At 37.6% G+C, this 19034-nt stretch overlaps 2 protein-coding genes across 4 annotated transcripts; both read right to left on the bottom strand.

The window, feature by feature from the left end:
* Positions 1-1467: 1467 nt before the first annotated feature.
* LOC102702327 (nuclear pore complex protein NUP98A-like) lies at positions 1468-8323 on the bottom strand. 2 transcript variants are annotated; one of them, XM_006644127.2, is made up of 8 exons: positions 8231-8323; positions 7364-7507; positions 4563-4631; positions 3864-4393; positions 3621-3776; positions 3282-3395; positions 2863-3034; positions 1468-2195 (listed from the first exon to the last, which is right to left on the bottom strand). In XM_006644127.2, exons 2-8 carry the CDS (start codon positions 7503-7505, stop codon positions 1600-1602), a joined length of 1779 nt encoding a protein of 592 aa, XP_006644190.1. In that variant the 5' UTR covers positions 7506-7507; positions 8231-8323; the 3' UTR covers positions 1468-1599. The 2 variants fall into 2 exon arrangements, with proteins under 2 accessions (XP_006644190.1, XP_015692326.1); XM_015836840.1 differs by having other exon boundaries at positions 3621-3773.
* A 1424-nt stretch (positions 8324-9747) lies between these two features.
* LOC102701866 (LEC14B protein-like) lies at positions 9748-18363 on the bottom strand. 2 transcript variants are annotated; one of them, XM_006644125.3, is made up of 11 exons: positions 18136-18363; positions 17717-17836; positions 16531-16908; positions 16281-16400; positions 14947-15024; positions 13917-14090; positions 13156-13233; positions 12367-12539; positions 11938-12093; positions 11291-11351; positions 9748-10332 (listed from the first exon to the last, which is right to left on the bottom strand). In XM_006644125.3, the coding sequence occupies exons 3-11, from the start codon at positions 16897-16899 to the stop codon at positions 10123-10125; spliced, it is 1419 nt and encodes a 472-aa protein (XP_006644188.1). In that variant the 5' UTR covers positions 16900-16908; positions 17717-17836; positions 18136-18363; the 3' UTR covers positions 9748-10122. The 2 variants fall into 2 exon arrangements, with proteins under 2 accessions (XP_006644188.1, XP_006644189.1); XM_006644126.3 differs by lacking the exon at positions 17717-17836.
* Positions 18364-19034: the final 671 nt, after the last annotated feature.

The raw sequence follows: 19034 nt of genomic DNA, 5'->3' as shown, positions 1-19034 counted from the left end.
ATAAATGCGCAATATGATGATGGCCTTGATCAATTTGACGATGAGCGCAATATGATGATGAGCATGAACTTCATGTCTTAACATTGTTATTGGTGTCCTAGTGACATTTCAAGCCAGCTTATGCTACCGTGCCAGCTACACCGATGTTGTGTTTAGACTTTGATTCCAAAGGTATATAGTGTGTATTTATAAAAGTTAAAAAGTTTATATATTTAACTTTGTATAAAATATCTAATATATAGAAAGCATTTGACTTGTTGTTAATTGGAAAGAAAATTTCTAACATATGAATACTCTATTATTGGTAAGATAAATTCTAATTTACAAACTCTAATATATATATATATATATATATATATATATATATATATATATATATATATATATATAAAGTCTGTCTATGTAGAGGTGGGGGTCTATTATAGCCGTTCGATCTTATAAAAATGATTTTAGTTGGCAGATCTTAAGTACGAGTAAAATCAGTTAGGGCTGGTACGTACAAGATTTAGTCCTCTTTGGCTTTGATCTTTTAATTTATAAAAAAGAATACCTCAATAATTGTAAAATGACGTTCATGAGCAGGAAATAAGTCATTCATAAGCAAGAATTAAATCAATTAACAACTCAAGAACAAGTCCGAAAATATCACATTTAATTGTGCCACAGATCCTTAACTACTACTCCTACATTTGTATCCAGAATTTCGGTGGTTGGTGTTTACGATCGTGTATCCTCCTCGCAAGTTGTGCTCTGCTGAGGGCTTCTCTTTCACTGCAAAGTTGCAGCCAGGTTAACATCAAGATATTGGCCTACTAGGGACCCCTTTGACAAAAACCGGAAAAAGGAAAAATTCCCGTGACTTTCTCCATGTTTCCTGTGAACGCTATCTTTGTCCATCGCTGTCAAAATGACCATTTTTTCCCTTGTGAGTATATAACCGTGCTGAATATTGGATATAAACTAGCCGAAATACTTGAATTAGACAATTGTCCATGCCATGCAGGTTATTGTACGATACGGTATATGTATGATTTTGAGAGGTGGTATTTGTTTATTTATTTGGCGTTACAGACCTGCAAAACTACCTCCACCCCAAACTGTTCTCTTAGTTCACAATTTTGACTGTGAACTATAAGTAATCATTATATTTTTAGAAATGAAAATTTTGCTCTTAGGGTATCACTTAATACTGTCAGTCGCTAGGAAATGGGCAAGTTATAAACTAACTTTATAGAATAATATGGATGGGACACAATCGTTTATATATAGGGACCAAATGGGAAATACTACTAAGTTTCAGGCAATGTCAATTATTTGTAAACAACTTTTTGATTATAATGTCCGTTAAACAAGATCGGATGAAGTGTCTGTTTAGGGCAGTAAAGATTATAGGCCTGTTTTAGAACTGTTGCTGAAACTCAATCCAAGGTGGCAAAAGCGCTAAAGAAATCATCACAACCGCGCCAGAAAGTAATTTCGTCCAGATGTATCCAACTATCCATAGTGACCCAGCTATAAACAGAACAGATTTTTACATGATATGTTGTTCACCAGAAAGAGGAGCCTACTGATTGGAGGATTACTAATTTTCAGAGGACTCTACATGTTGAAATTCTTAACCCTGAACTTCCACTCCCCCTTGGCCGCATCAAATGACACAAATTCTGCGTCATGGTCCCTTGTCCATTGCACCAAGATCTCCTTGTACCTGTCAACTGATAGCCCCTTCGTAAACTGCAGCCCGGTCTTCTGATCGACGCACTTGACGTTCAGAAGAGTGACTTCTGCAGCCTTGTTGAGTTCGTGTCCAGCAGGTGGAGTATTATTGCTCACATCTCTGTATACGATAATCTCGCGTTCATTGAACTCCACGATGGATCCAATATCGAGCTTTCTCACATCAGTTTCTCCATCAAACTTTACACTGCCATAGCCATGCCTGCCAACAGTGAAGCCCTTCACATGCGAGCAATAACCTGGCTCCTCACGCTCTCTCACGGCAAGCTCCACAATAGATGGCACGGTGTAGTAATCAGCGCTGTACAGGCGAGGCAGTAGAGACTCAGCTATCACTCCACAGTGAGGAGCAGCCAGTGGTGACCTCAGTGTCTTGTGACCAGCACCGCTATTCTCCTTTCGATTCTCACCAGGTCCCGATGATGCACCATCAGCACTGTTGCACACTTTGATGCGACCTGTAGGCACCAAAAATTGAATATGTATGGTGAGGAATTGTTCAGTTCTGAGATATCGTTACATATTGTCATCAAAGTATGGTTGCCTAAGCCTGATTATTGATGATTTAGTAATGGAGAACTCAGGTTTACTTTTGATTGTAAGTTTGTAACCATGTTAATCAACACGAGTTTAACAGTATGAAGAAGCAAAAAGTTAATAGAAACAAAAATTCTCACAGAATGATAAGCAGCCTACTAGAACTGCAAATAACATCTGGTTGAACATGGATACATTACCTCATTTCCCTAATTTGCATGTAATTTAATAAGGACGGTTAATGAAATAGGTTCAGATTTTTAGAAACTTGGTAATTCAGGCTGAACTAGCACGGTAGTACCAGTAGATTTATTGCAGTGGTGTATACTGTATCACAGCAAATGTCAGTTTATTAAGGATAACATGAAGTATCACCGTAAATTTCTACGGACCAATAATAATCTATTAAATTGTAATCCATTTTTTAATATTCACAATAGAAATCACTAACATTGAATTACACCGCTACAATGGTCATATGTTTGTTCCTTAATTGCTAATAAAATATTAAAATATAAATAGATAATTTAATCATACAGTGATAATATTAGAATCAGAAGTAGAGGAACTGCCAGAAATTCTAGTTACCACTTTGATCATCTGGACGAGATCCACCAGGTGGACTAGACTGTTTTCCAGTGTGACTCTTAGCAGGTTCCACCATTGATTTGATAGTCAGCTCTTGGTTCTCTCCAGGATATATACATAAAGAAATGGGTACTTCTGAAGCTTTAGCATCATGACGATCAACAGAATGAACCTAAAGAAAAAGGACATGTTCATGTTATTATATGGCTATCAAAATGAATATACATAAAGGTTTTCAGTCAAAAAAGACATAAAGGTCAAAGCATTTCATTCTAAATAGTAATGAGACCAAGCATGTAAAAACATAGAAGATTTCAACATGATTTTGAAGCTACAGGAGCCATGAGATCATTTTCTGAAAAACTCATTCACATTAATCTGCAAAGCAATTCTCTACTATGGACATTCAGCTACAGTACCTTCGAAGGAAGACTTCTGTCACCATCATTTGTTGAAGAAAATCTAATCCTTACCAGCCTGATGTTATTTGGAAGTAGTAAATCAATAGTATTCATGGGGAAATCAGAATTTACCTGCAAAGAAGATTGTCTTTCACACAAAGTAAAAGGTGTGGAAAAACCAGTGATGGATACCTAGACTAGTACTATGACAATTTGAAGATGCTGAATGTGCAACTGAAGCAACAAATAATCTTCCAGCAGATTGAACAGAAATACATCCTATGTTATAAATAAAATAACTGATAACAACCACATACTGCATCATAAATGAATACTACAGTGTAACAAAATACTTGCATTAGATGTATATGCCGCAGAGTTGCTGAACACATTCTCCTGACATGCAAATCCAGTAGAAGGGGCATGAGATGATCTTGAACAATAGGGATTGAACAAATCTCCATGTCGAGTAGCAGGAAATGAGCTTGGACCCAATGATGAAGTGGTTGGCTGCTATCAACCAACACAAAGATCAATGATTAGAAATCACATTGGCCAATCTGTTTTGTTAACATATGAGCCCTGTTTTAAGGAACTCACAGTAGATGATGTAGCTGCTGAGAACGTATTTGCAGATGTGCCAAAGAAAATTCCTCCATGTTCTGTACAAGGTGCAGTCTGTGAAATTGGGCAGTGGGTGGTGGCATTCTTTTGCAACTCCACGGGTGGATGCACACAAGGGGTAGGAAATAAAGTTGATGATTGGGTTCCCACCGGCAGTTGCTTTGTGGGCAGGAACAGATGGGAAAATGATGTGCTGGCAGTACAATTTAAACCTGGTGTAGAAGATTGCAGCCCTGCTGATGAAAATGATAGCTGCGGTCCTGCCAAGGAACTCCAAAATAGGTTTGAAGCATAATAGCGATTTTGGGTTGAGAACTGTAGCTCAGCAGATCGTTGATCAGCAGTTGTTGCTGCTGAAAGTGGAGTACTGAAATTTGTTTGGGGCTTCAAACTGAAAGCAGGTTCACTTGAATTGATCAAATTAACTGGGGTTCCAACTGACGGTGGGATGGGCATGGGAAGTATAGGAGCTGAATTAAACATAATTTTCTGCAGAACGTCACCACCTAGAGAATTCATACAACTAGATTTAAAACATAGAAAAGGAATAAACAAAAATAAAATGTGCAAACAGAATATTAATCATAAAACATCATAGGCAAATCATGCGTTATACTAACTCTAAGCATAAATTATTAGAACTATAGGTTTATGACAGATTCGGCATTGTTTTACCTTTGTCGCCTCTCTGATAATCTTCATGTCGGAGCTCCTCATGCGATTTGCTTATGTATGCTGGCATTGCTGAAATTGATAGTGTATGCATATAAGGAAGATCATAAGCAGTCTTGGTATAGCCATAGACCCTGCTGCCTTTTGCAGGCTCAACTATATGATTACAATGGTAGAACACAAAGAAAAAAAACAATGCCAACTATATGAAGGCATCAACCAAAATGGTAGAATAAATTTACAAAGTAAAAAGTGGAACATGTCAGTCAACTATATGAAGGCATGAACAAAAATGGGAGAAGACATTTAAAGAGTAAAAAAGTGAAACATGTCAAATTTAAAACCATGCCACCTTGCTTTTTAGACAGAGAAGTGCAGCCTCATCTTTTTGCTTCTGCTCTATGAAGGCATGAACCAAAATGCTTATAAGCCCAAATTTGAAATTTCAACCTTAATTTTGAAGTTGAGTTTGGGTTTTTTTCATCATAGTTTATTTTCAGCCTTTTCTTTTAGATCGGTTAGAACATGTATATAAAAGTTTTATTTATAAATTATTTTCGTTTGCAAATATACTGTTCCCTAAAAAGACCAAATGATCACCCCCATGGTCAAATTGCCTTGCCAATTAGTTAGCCTATCATCAGGTGGGCTGGAGTTGTAGGTGTATGACTCACTGTCCACATACTAGTGAATGCATTCACGCACACGTGTGCTTCAATTCAAGTTTGCGAGGTCCAGAGACTCATTCCTAACCTCCATCAGTTCAAGGCTTCAAGAATGTGCTAAGGGAGAACACTCTTACATGTATGTGCATCTTCACCATAAGGGAAAAAAACACGGTCCATGCAACCAGGGATACTCAAAATAGAAAACACCACTACATCATAAACACTGGCAGTCAGGGTAGCCCTATTGACCATTGGTATCAGGACTGCTAGCCCACAGAAGTGCTTCAAGGTGGGTAAGCCTAACAGTTAAATACCACTTTAAACATTTATTATGAACAATTGGGAAGTCAAACAAATGACCAATACAAGATAAAGCTGTGATGTCTTCTGGGGCACAGAAAATTGTTTGCATCCAGAAAACAGTAGTCTGGTCAATTAGCAAAAACCAGCTAGCGGTTTAGTTGTTTTTTTAATATTTTCTAGTAAATTGAAGTTTAGTTTCTAAACATTTTATGCTTTTATCATCTCTAATAAATATTTCAGTCATTTAAGACATGCAGTGGTTGTAGCTTAGGAAACATTCAGGACTGGTTTAACCAATGATTTTTGCCAGGTTTCTTTAACCAAGTTTTTACACAATAAGCTTTCAGCTACTAATCCTGAAACAATCAATACTTATGGTATTGTAAAAACAACTGAAGGAAATAGACAAAGTAGGCAATACAGGAACCCATGAATATTAGGAACATTGTGACATTTCTACTTGTGTGGCATAATTTATGTACTTTATCGGTAACATTTATCAAGTTACCAAAGATGCTGCTAGGCAACAATAAAGAAATGTGTTTTTGATAATGCATTGATGTTCCTAGATTTAATGATCAAAATAAATCCTAAATCTATTTAACCAAGTACGTAAACATGTGCGACCACTCACCATTCTCTATTAAAGAACTTGACAACCCAAAACCTTTGATTAGCTATCAAGTTCAAAATAGATTTTCGTGACAATGTGATGGTTTTAATTTCGTGACAACGTACTGACATTTTACTAGTTTAATGAAAAGTCAAAATGTAATGTTACATTAAAGCAGATGCAGCAAAAATCCTATGGAGGATTCCTACAATCCTATACTAATTTACTAGTTTGAGTAAACTCATTACATCTATACTTCACTTCTTGCCTAAATATGATCATTTCAAACTATATAAAATAAAAGTTTAACACCTAAGCTGTAAATATGTTATTTACTACTCCCTCTGGTCAAAAATATTTGTCATTTAGGACAAGATTTAGTCAAACTTCTAAAATTCCGAGAACCAATTTTTTGTTAGAATAAATTGATAAAACCAAATAAGTTTATGATATTATGATAGTACATTTTGAGCAAAATCTATGTATATCATTTGTTTTGCATTCAAACTAAGCATTTAAAAAATAATTGTCTGTCAGAATTTTACAAGTTTGACCAAATCTAGTTCTAAATGACAAATAGTTTTGAACGGGGGAGTAGTAGTCAATTATAAATGACATGACTATTGACCGAAAAAGCATTGCAGTAGTACTTGTATGTAATTTAAAAGAGAAATTCAAAAAGCATCAACAATTTCACTCGAGTTGGTACATTTTAGTTCATCCCACTACCCCAGATATAGTACTGCAGGACATTCCATCAGAAAAGCATTGCCCCTGTTCCGCAGGAAAATGAAGCGTCTATCCGTTCTCATGAATACACGAATATAATATGTCATCAGAGTTCAAACAAACTATATATTTAGCAAGTTCAAAATTGTTTTGACTATGAAGCTTTCTATCATTAATTGAGCATATAGATTTGATGAGAAACACAGATACTATAAATGAATCAAATAACGAAGAATTATGGCTGCTACATGGTAGTATCTTGAAGCATTAGAACACATAATTGAAATTTGAACAGAACAGACATAAATAGGAAAATGAACTGTTTGTAGGTTGGATCTTACCCCTATCATATCGTTATAAAGTTGGCAGATATGAAGGAGCACCAAAAAAAAGAATAGAGAAAAGGTTGCTTACATAAAAATGGACTGGAGGAAGAAAGCCTACACTATAACGCAATGGATGAGCAGGGAAAGATGAGGAGGGACCCATACCTCCTCCAAAGCCTGGGATGGGCAAAGATGAGAATGAAGAAGGACCCATTGCTCCCACAAAGCCATGTGAAAACAATGATGAAGAGGATTCCCTGGATAACCCAAAGGTTGGGGCAGACCAAGATGAAGAAGAGCCCATCATAGCTGCAGAAATCAACATTAGATCAAATTAGAGGAACTACAAATCTAACCGTAATGGAAAATAGTACCATCAATTTACATCGATTTCACAAGACAATGCTAGTATCGAGATATCAAAATAGGTCCTGCTAATTGTTGACAGAAACAACAAGAAATTAGACTTTAATATAAGAAAAACAGTAACAGTACACCAACTTTACTATGTGGTAAATTTTACTAACGTCGTGATTTCATAGACTGATTATTAACTAGAGAAAATTCCAATCCAGAATATTTTCAGCCAAATAAACATAACCTGATTTATAAAGGAATCTGTGCTCGTCGGCTGCATTGCGCAAATAAATTCAGAAGAACCGACGGCCAAAACATCGCCCCGTTAAAATCGCGTTTACTGAATAAACTAGCATAGCAGTGCAAGCACCTAGCCAAAAAAAACCCCCGAACTAACTAAAACCGCAGGAGGTTCAAACAAAACCCGCGCCGACCCGGAATGCTTCGTCGATGCCATCGTCCCATTGAACCAAACGGGGGAATCGATTCATCGCCCCCCAAAGGAAAACCAAACAGCCAGAAGCAGATCGAGCGCGCAACCTAGAGGATCATACGCACGCACGCACGCACACGAACAATGGGATCGATCGAGTGGTGCCGTTCCGTCGCCGATCGATGGGAGAGTACACGGCGGAGAGATTGGACGGCGGGGGAGGACGGCGGAAGCAAGCTAACCGAGAGCGGCGGCGGTGATTTAGCTCCCGAGAAGGCGAGGAGGGAGCGAGCTCGGTGCCCGGCCGCCTCTTGCTCTCCCTCGCCTTTTCCTCGTTTTCTTCTTCTTTTTTATTTTTTTTCCGGGGTGACCAGGTGGTCGTTTATATACGCAAGGCTGAGGGGCGGAAAGCTCACTTTTTTGTCCAAGAGGTTACGTGTGTTCTTTTTAAGGGCTGCTAAGTTAATTTATTCGACACGAAAAACGTATTAAATAGATTAGTATATAATTAATTAATTATTAATATTAAAAAGTATAAAATAGATTAATATGATTTTTTAAAACAATTTTTTATAGAAAATTTTTAAAAAAAATACACAGTTAAGCAGTTTGGGAAGCGTGCGTGTAAAAAACGAGGCGGAGAAGTTAACCTAGAGGGGGCCGAAAGTGGACTTGTACCAGGTATTAATATTATATTATATATTTTGTAGATAACTGAATTGATTATTATATTGACTATAGATGAGTTAGAGCTTGTATTTGGCTATTATATTGAACTTGCTCTAATGGGGCTAAGTTTTTCTATATATTTATATGGGTTGAAGTTTAAAATAGAGAAGCTGAAATTTAAATTTAACTTTAAATAAATTTAAAATTAATTTTGGTCTTTTATTCTAATTTTTTGTTATTTTTTGATTTTAAATCATAAAAACACATATATAAAAATTTTACTTATAAATTATTTTTTAATTTTCAAATATGTTGCTTTGTTTGTTTTTTATTAAAAAAGCAAAACGATGACTGACCACCCAGGAATCTGAGGGCATTACCCATTGTATACAGTATTTATACCCGTATATTTGTCACATGACAGACTTTCATCTTACAGTGAATTTTTTTCCTTGTTGAGAACGAGGTCGTCTCATTAATTTTTAAGCAGAACTGCGGGGGTAAATAAAAGGTCCTTGAGTGTATCTCCTGCCTTCATCGACCCAGCGACAATGGATACCGAATTACCGAGTAGTCTGGCTGCGTTCATTTCATAGTTCTTTATCAGATTTTTAGTTGGTTTTTTGTGCACGCTTTCTACGCTATAAAACAATGTATTTTTTAAAAAAAGGTTCTATATGAAAATTTATCAGCTTATCTTGAATAGATTTTCAACTTTTCATGAACTAATTTTATCATTTATACACTTCAATAGCTGTCACAAGATCAGATAAGCTATCGTAAAAGCATTGCTGACTCGTTTGGAATCTGAATATATACACCCGTGTGCGTACCTCTCCCTTCTCTGCTAAGCAAACACCGAAGGTGATATAGGCCTCGCGTGGGCAGCTTTCGTTGGCTACTGTTTTTCGTACAATCTGATTAAACTCTGTTAGCCGATTCTACTATAGAATCATGGTCACAATCGTACCTTAAACATGGTTGGAAAAAAACATTAAAATCAAGTGTTTTTTACTGCAGGAAATATATCCTACGAGGAGGCCAAAATATAATTCAGAATTCGGAGTCGAGAGAACGAAACTATGATGCGTTAAAGATTCCTCACTTTATTCATCTTTTGAACTGTACATAGTTGCATCCAAAATTTTGGAGCACTGTCCAAGCCTGGCTTACATTATACACATAATATGGTACTAGCGAGCACGATGCCAGTCACCAACATGTAGTCAAGGCCATCGAAATCCCAAATGGGAGAAAAAAAGAGAAACAAAAACATCCATCTGCAAATGACTGACGCTACCTTTGCAATTTGTAAGCTTGTTACAGTGATTTTGTGAATTTCTATACGGGCTGAACAACGCGTTGCTACTTGAACCAGAAAGCACAGAGAAAGAAAATGACTTCTCCGGTGAAGCAGCATCGACATGCATACATCGTCCAAGCATTGAGGCCCTACAGGGATTTGCTACAACACGAATGAAAATGTGTACCCCTCTGGATGCATCCTTTGCTTTCCAGTCTTGAGCATGGAGTCCTTGTCGTCCTCTGTTGCTTCCCACCGGACTAGATAGCCATCCCAAGAAGAGCTAACAAGCGTTGGAAAGTACGGGTGCCAGGAACAATCCCTGATTATTGATCCATGCCATCTGAGTTTTTCAACAATTTTGCCAGTGGCCTGCAAGAAACGGACAGTTGACATAGGGGGTCCAACTTTAATCTGGACAGTATGAATACACAGTACCAGATAAACAGAAACAGGAAGCCCATGGAATGCTTCAAGGAGAAACGTTACTAATATTGTTTTACAGGGTAAATAAGGTTTGCACCATTGCATCAGACTGTACAATTTATAACATCTACAGTATAATTTACAGAGGGGGTGATCGGTGTATTTGCAAATAAAAAATAATTTGTGAATAAAAATTTTATATACGTATTCTTACCAATCTAAAAGTCAAGGCTAAAAAATAAACATCGGTGAAAAAAACCAAATTTAACTCCAAAATTAAGATTAAAAATTCAAATTTTGGCTTATAAGCATAAGTAAAAGCAAAAAGATGAAATGCAGAATCATGTTGTCCTTCAGGTTTGTAACATGTCTTTCTTGACCCAAAACATTATTTAATCCTATAGTTTAATCTCTAATCGTTTTTACTGAAACTTTTATTATAATTTCTTCATTGAAATGGTCATACGACATCAATTAACTAGCCAAAGTTACCTATATTAGATTGTAATCCTCACTAATAAAAAGAAAACTTGATAAAACTAATTTAATCCTTGTGTATTAGGGAGTTTGGAGGGCATAGAGGAGAGGGACAAAAGTACAACAATGATAATAACAAGCCCAAATTTATGCAAATTCTCTGGTGTTTGAATCCCCAAGACAAAATATTGAAAAGTTTACAGAGGAGAATGCCTTTTGGCATCTAGAAAGCATGGAGATATTAATATTGAAAAAAAATGATGTGAACATCTAAAAAGTTTTTTTTTTTTTGGCATCAATGCAGCCTGCATTTTTGAGTTTTCACAGGTGGGAAGCACACCCTGTGGGCAGAAAAACTGCCATAGTATGCAAATAATAGAATCACACTACAACAATGTAGTTCAAGGGAAACATGAAAGGTCCATACCACATCATAAAAATATACACATTGGTCACTGGATCCTGTGTATATATACCTCTGACCCGTGCTGCAAAAGGAGAATAATAAGAACAGTATTAACTAATGATAAAAACAAGTCAGACGCATAGGCCAAAAAATTTCTTATCAGAAAATCAAATTAGATATTACTAAGCATACTAAAGTGCTGTACTACCACTCAGGTGAAAGATCAACTTGTCAGATCTCTAGCCTTCCATGTGAACTGGTTAGACTGTTTGTGCAAGAGGCACAGAGCTGGTGTACATCATGTAACCAACATCCATCTAAATGGCCATGTTAGCTTTGCATCCATTTACTTAAGTCAATTTCAATAGTGTAAATGAGGACGTACTTGTTAGGGTAAAACACGAAAGTACCATGGTACCAGAGATAGGCTATGGGGGGATTTGCACTTAAGCTTTCTTTACAGATTTAAGGGCACGCGATATTGCAGAGAGGAGAAAAAAGCACTAGTCCTCCCTACGGATTCATTTAATAAAGATCAAATCCCATGGTTATGGGATGACAATAAAATTCCAGTATTTAGAGTCACCATGAGATCAATGACAACATTTTCAACATATTTCAGAAAATCGATTAATAATAGAAGTCAAAAGTGCCTTATCCAAACTAACCTGTGTATTGGGGAAAAATAGCAACGAATTAGTGTTCGTAACACCGAATGGCCTCTAAATGTCGACAGGGACTGATCATACGGGTGCTTGAAATATCGAGCTTCTGAGGGATATGTCATCCATCTGTAATCCCATTCATATGCTTTTGGTGTGCAGCTGCAAAAAACAAATTATTATTGAAAACAATATTTCATTCTTTTATCCAATAACTCTCGTCTATTAAACATTTGAGCTTTAGGACAAGCATGTAGGCCAGATCTTGGACAAGTCAGGCCAAGATAGGCTGCCTGAGTAAATCTAGTCAGAGTTAGGCAGATTTTGAATTTAGCTTTTCCTACTTGCCTACAATATGTTGAGCTTCAGATTCAAGTTATAAAAATGTGGCATGGCTTGGCGAAATAATCAATCAAAAGCAAGAGCTGTATTTACTCTTTCACAGTAGATGACATTTTCCTGATATCCCATAGTTTAATAGTCTGATCCTTGCAGTTGGAAATAAAATAGCGTCCGTCTCCACGGCTATCAATAAATGTAATCCCATCTAAATGCCCTGTCAAAACACCAACTTGTTTTCCTCTCTTGTTGCAGCGCCTATCCCAGACCTGAAGATTGGATAAGACTGTCAGTCAATGATTGCCTCCAGGGGTGGCTTATGAGTATTTCTAAGATATGATAAAGCCTTGACTGATTTCACATGTCCTAGGCAAGCAAAATTATGGATCATCATTTATATCAATCAGACTGGTGTTAGAGTTTACACTGCTGTGTAATCGTTCCTCTAGCAGCTACACAAATCTCTCCTCTAAGGCTGAGCAATGAGTTCAAGTTTCATATTGGTTAGCGTATACTCCCCCGTCCTACAAAGACTTTACCTTTGACAAAAGATTTTGTCTCACAAAGACTTTATTTTTAGAGTAATCATTGCATCAGAATTTTGAGAAAGTAGGAGACAAATTCATTAGTGTTGGAGAAAGTGAGGGATAAATGCATTGGAAACTGAAAAAGTGATGGATATTTAGTCTTTTGGTTGTCTATTGGTATGTGTGGGATAGGAGAAATATGAAGTCTTTTTAGGACGGAGGTAATAGCATTTATGTACACAAAATATTCAATCACTTGACTTCTGGCAAGATCAGCCAGCTAAACCTGGAACTAGTAAATGCAAATATAATCAGCCTTAAAGAAAGAGAAAATGTAAATAGAAAACAGTAGTCTCACCTTACAGAGGCTATCATCACTTCCAGAGTATAAGACGTCACTATTTTCATCAGCAAAGGTGACTGCATTGACATCAGCCTTTAAATACCAACAGAGAAATAAGATTCAGTAAGAAAGATAAATCTTTTTCTAATACAATGACTACTCAAAAGAATAAATGAAAAATTATACTGTGGAGAAATGTTTCAAACCTAAGTTACATCTAACATTAGTACAGTACAAAATGTAACACGTGTTATACTGTTTTACAGATAATCCCCTCTACTGTTTGAGATCTCACTATCAGGGTGGTTTCTGGAGGCAAGTTTCAAGTTCATTCAAGATTCCTGAAATGTTCAATTTCGTACTTGTAGTGGTCTAGATCATTATATGTTTGTAATGTTAGGACTGTCTACACTGGACCCAGAATGAGAATTTTAAGTACACCAAACGATTTGATATAGATATTAAAATTTCGATTCTTTGTGCAAATTTCCAATTTTCTTGGATCAAAGCTTCCTAAATATACCATCATTCTTCATAATAAAAATACAGAAACCTTTGGTCTTGGCTTAGATTGATGTATACTGTGTTAATATGTGCATATGACACATCAAGCCACACTAAGCACCTAATCTTATCATGTTCTCCAAAAAGAAACAAATCAGTGCTATTCTAATTAAATGAACATAATGAACATATATAAATTGACAGAACAGGAAACAGTCATACAGTGACAATAAAAGAAAGTATGTAGCTCAGTCATGCATCTGTTTTCATACCGAATGAGCATGAATGCGTTCTGTTACTTTGTTTGCTCCAATATCGTAGACACATATTGATTCATTGTTGTTTCCCACAACAAGTTCTCGGCCATCTTTTGAGAACTTAACAGAAAATATGGCAAAGGAGAACCCATCATCATCATTAGAGAACTCCAAGCCTTCATGAATTTGCTGCATTATAAATAAAAAACTAAATATGCAAAACCACAAATACGGAGAAATTTTCCAAAAATAAAACAGAAGAAATACCAGTCATATACATCAATAAATATGCTAACAACTAATGTTTACTGTTTTGACAAGGAAAAAGAGTAATAAGGGACTAGGCTTTGGTTGCCGACCACTAAGAGTGTTGTTCCACTCTGATCACAGCAGTGTTTTAAGAAAAAAAAAGGTCTAGAAGGCTGCATACAAGGTACAGGTGCCCCAGCCTTGTACCACTTAAGTGGTTAAGCCACATAAGCATCCAATTATGCTTTAAAGCACTACAAAATGGGATGACCACACGAAACCAGATACCACCTTCAGTGTAGTGAAAGACAGTAACTGAGTAAGAAGACACTGACAACAGATAATTGCAAGGTAATCATCATACCATATGCATGTTAGCTGTCACAATGGCAAAACCACCTCAAAAACAACCTCAGGCGTAATTTGAAGCGGTTTCTATATGGTGGAAAAATAACCATTTCATCGTTAGCAGGGCTAGGTAGATCAACCACAATATTTGAGGGGGTAGAATAAACTATTTTTTGTGACAAACATGCAAATGGACAAGCAGGTCTGCATCATGGTGTTGATTTTTTTTCAAGTCTACGCACTAACCAGAAAGCACCATGACTCCAAAGGTTATAGTTTTTAATTATCTATAAATGTTTCTTATCAAATAAAAACACCTATAGAATTTTTTAAATAAAAGTAGAACCGTAATATGATTTTTCGAGTGCCTCTGGAGTCAGCACATTCAGCAAGAGGATATGAATAGACCTCAAAATTTCCAAACTTTTGTTCTCATTAGAGGATGTACCGTAATATTGGCATGCGATTCTCTCACGGCATTCTGGACATCTACCATATGAACGGTAGGTGATAGGCTGGAATAAGCCTGCAAAAAGGACGAGTAACACTTAGTTAATGATAAAAAACAAATATACAAAAAAACCTGAACTAGTCTAAAATGTAACTTCATGAACTTAGTGAGACAACTAAGGTTACTTGTTAGGAATTATAGGAAAGTGTCTTGTAAATAACTCAGAATCCATCTTATGCATAGGCATGGACAACAATGGAGCCAAAATGCTTGTGATTTGTGTACGCTGCAGATTACATTGGTTTTGAAGGCAGTAATTTGCAACTTCTAGTATGTCAAGGAATCAAATATGTTATTCTAACATTGAAACACTCATATATTTCTTTACACAATAAAATGGTACTCCCTCCGGTCCTTTTTTTGATGCTGTTGACTTTTAGATTTGCGTTTGACCGTTCGTCCTATTCAATTTTTTATGCAAATATGCAACATTGTAAGTCATAATTAAAATGTCTTTAGTAATAAATCAAATCACAATAAATTAATTAATAATTATGTAATTTTTTTGAATAAAAAAATGGTCAAACGTGGACTCAATAGTCAACAGTGTCAAATAAAAGAAAAAGGCAAGAGAGTACAGACTTGCAATACCCAAACAAAGGGCCTGTCTCCATATATGAAGAGGAAAAACAAAACAAAGTATGGTATTAAAAAATAAGCATAAAGAAGAGGAAAAACAAAACAGATTATGGTATTAAAAATAAGCATAAATTTCAAAAAACCACATTTATTATAGACCAAGTTTCAGAAAACTACACTGTTTTTGGTATGTGGCAAATACCACAGGTATTATGGTCAGATAGTTTCATAAAACAACACTTTTGGCAAGGTATAAATTAAAAATCTACAGTGAAATTATATCATATTTATTAATTCTATGGCATACCATATATAAGTTGCAACCATCCAACATTAATCATTTCATTTTATCTTGTTATTGTACCAAATTAAATTGGTTAATAGTGTGGTTTTCTGAAGCTCGTCTACCATAATATTCGGGGTTATGTGTCATATTCTAAAACCTCTATGGTTTTGTGTAACTTAGACCATAATACATGTAGTCTTATAAAATTTACTTTAAAAAACAATCTGATTGCCAGAATATTATTCAAGCAGATTGATGCAAAATTTTATTCAGGAAAAACGGAATCAGATATGTTCTCCTGAAAGAGTAAGTTAGCTAGATTCCCAATGAGTAAACAGCATGCAGAAGGTTAGTACTTCTAGGCAACAAAATAAAAAGAAGAATGAAAACAATGGATAAGTCTTACTAAGTATCGCTGATCAGGTGAAAGAGCAATATCTGAAATTGTCCAACGTAGCTTTTTGCAGGTTATGTCCTTATATATCGTCCACTTCTTGTCAGCATTGTAGATTCTGATATGGCTACCCTGATTTGTTTTTTGGCATAAACGATTGTCAGCCAATCATATCACAAACTTTTCCTAGCCAAAGTATGTGACCAAAAGCTAAATTCATGTGGTTATTCATTATAATTTACCAATAATAGCAATGACATACCCGGAACCCACCAATGAGAAGGGAACCATCTGCAGAGAATTGAGATATGTATGCTTCACTGTCCATATCATCAACACACCAAGGGCCTTTTACTGGTAGGTGTTTCCCAAGAGCATAAGAGCAATCAGCTGAAGAGAATCTACCAATCCCTGAACAGTTGGATTCTCTCCCTGACAACATCTTGAATGTTGAGATAGGCCTCTTTTCTCCAGCGTAAAGGGATGCACGAGTCCTCTCACATGGCTCAGATTTAAGCCTAGTGAGATGGGAAACCTGCTCGTCTATGGCAAACAATTCATTACCATGTGAACGACAGGATTTTTCTTGATGGCATGTTCCTCCATGATGCATCTTCCTTTTCCAGCCCATGTTTGGTTACTGAAATCATGAATACCATGAAGTTATTTATCACTACTGACAATAATCAAACAACTTTCCTATGAATACCTACCTATACTACCCCAACAGTCTGAAAGCCAAAAAGACAGCTACTGAGTACTGAGCATGCTTAACTTCAAAAGAAACTCCCAAAACAATTGAAGTTATAAAAAATTGTAAACATTTATCTGTATTCTATTTCTAGCATCATAATAATACTCTCCCACTGCATTTTTATTACAGATAAAACAGGATATACGTACTTGTTGCATGTAAATAAGATTTTTATTTACATATACATATAAAAAAGGGGATGGCCGATTAGTTCAGGAACACCAATATGTCCAGAAAAATACTCGTTCCGCCCCCAAAATAAGTTCGACATTGGGCTTAGCTATGCAAAACAAAGGTGGCGTTCTTTTGTTGTTGAAAGATGAAAGATTATCTAATTTTGTGATAGCTATTTAATTACACAAATGTGGAATTAATCAATGAAAAGTTGAAAGTCTACTCTAGTAAGGTAAGATGATGAACTTTAATTGAACAAAAAGGGCAGCCAAGTGTCAAATTCAAACGTGACCTTATGAATATATAACAATGAAATAAGGATATTCTGGTTGTTTTGGGAAAAAAAGAACTCAATTTGTTTTTGCAATGCGCAATTGCTGGTGGGTGGTGATGAGCTAAATCCCCCGACCCCCAAACACCCACACCCACCCAAATGTCTCCGTTCACATGATTACCACTATATCTGTTCAAAAAATTGGAACTGAATGGAGGAGGAAAAATCTAGGAATTCCACATTCACCTCAAAAAGAACAAGACTTTAACGTGGACACAAGCTTGCAATCCAGCTATCCAGGCAACTCCAAGCAGGGCAGTAAAGCTGATAGCCGGAGGCTTGGACTCTTCTACAGCCAGTCATTCCCTACACGGCACGAAAAAATAATTTAATAGCCTCAAGGGAAGGAAGGAAAAGGACACATGTGATTCCCTACCGTATTTATGATTTCTAGCATGGCGTTAGATTCTCTAATCTGACGAATGGTCCACACCTAGTTTTGGTGACTAAAACCGCAGAGCGTACGATTTCAACCTAAAAGCCTAACCGTAGAGAACTCCAAACTCGCTACTACTATCTGAGCAGCCTAAATCCGAAGTCCCGACGGACATCCAATCTGCGCCGGCTCAGTAGGAGGAGGAGGAGGAGGAGAGGACAACCGATACCTTCAATTCCACTCAAACCCGTGAAGAACGCCGGCCGCCGCGGCCCCCACCTCCAAACCTGCTCGCCGGCGGGGCGAGCGAGCCGACGATGCCGCAAAGGGTAAGAGAGGGAAGCCCACGGCGTGTCCCTCCTCCCTAGTCCTAGGAATTCGCGAAGAAGGCGCCGGGCTCGCGCGGGACGGCGGAGACGCGGAGGAAGGAGGAGAGGGAGGAGGGCGTGGGGGGAGCCGGGGAGGCGATAGCTGGGAGAGGAGGGAGCCGGTTTAAAATACAGCAACATGGAGGGGGGGGCCGCGCGTGAAAAACACCCTCGCCGCCTGTCACCGACGGGTGGGGCCCATGGCTTCGGTTGGTAGGTAGTGAGCGGGACGGAGACGGAGATGTCAGGGGGTGGGGTCGAGAGGGGCAGCCGTTGCTGCCAATGTGGAGTTTTGTGTCGCATGCCGTGATGTAATATCGGATCGGCTGACGTCAGCGCCACGCGAAAATGCGTCCCTTCTATTTTCGGTCGATGAAGATGGCCTCGTCATCGTAGTTTTTATCGGCCGTGCTGGCTTAGGGCATTAATAGTGGAGGCACTTTTTTTGATGCCACGTAAATGAAGCTACTCTATAACCACATCTCTCACGGTAAAACAGTTTTAGGTGGGGCCCATGATAGATTTACGTGGGGCCATGACTTTTAATGCCTCTCTCCCCTCTCCCCGATCTCTCCCTCCCTCACGCTACCTATGGAGCCATCGACGGCAGGTGGTCGACGGGTCACGGAGCGCGCACGGAGGAGGGAGGCCGTGGAGCGCGCACGACGGGTGACGGGTCGCCCTGGACCGCAGTGGGTGTCGGGTGCATGTCGGGGGTGCGGCGGTCGACGGGCGCGCGGCTGGCGTCAGGGCGCGGAAG

Source organism: Oryza brachyantha, chromosome 1 (genome assembly GCF_000231095.2).
Source record: "Oryza brachyantha chromosome 1, ObraRS2, whole genome shotgun sequence".
Classification (NCBI taxonomy): Eukaryota; Viridiplantae; Streptophyta; class Magnoliopsida; order Poales; family Poaceae; genus Oryza; species Oryza brachyantha.
Note: the sequence above shows the minus strand (reverse complement) of the source record. Positions and strands in the feature narration are given on the sequence as shown.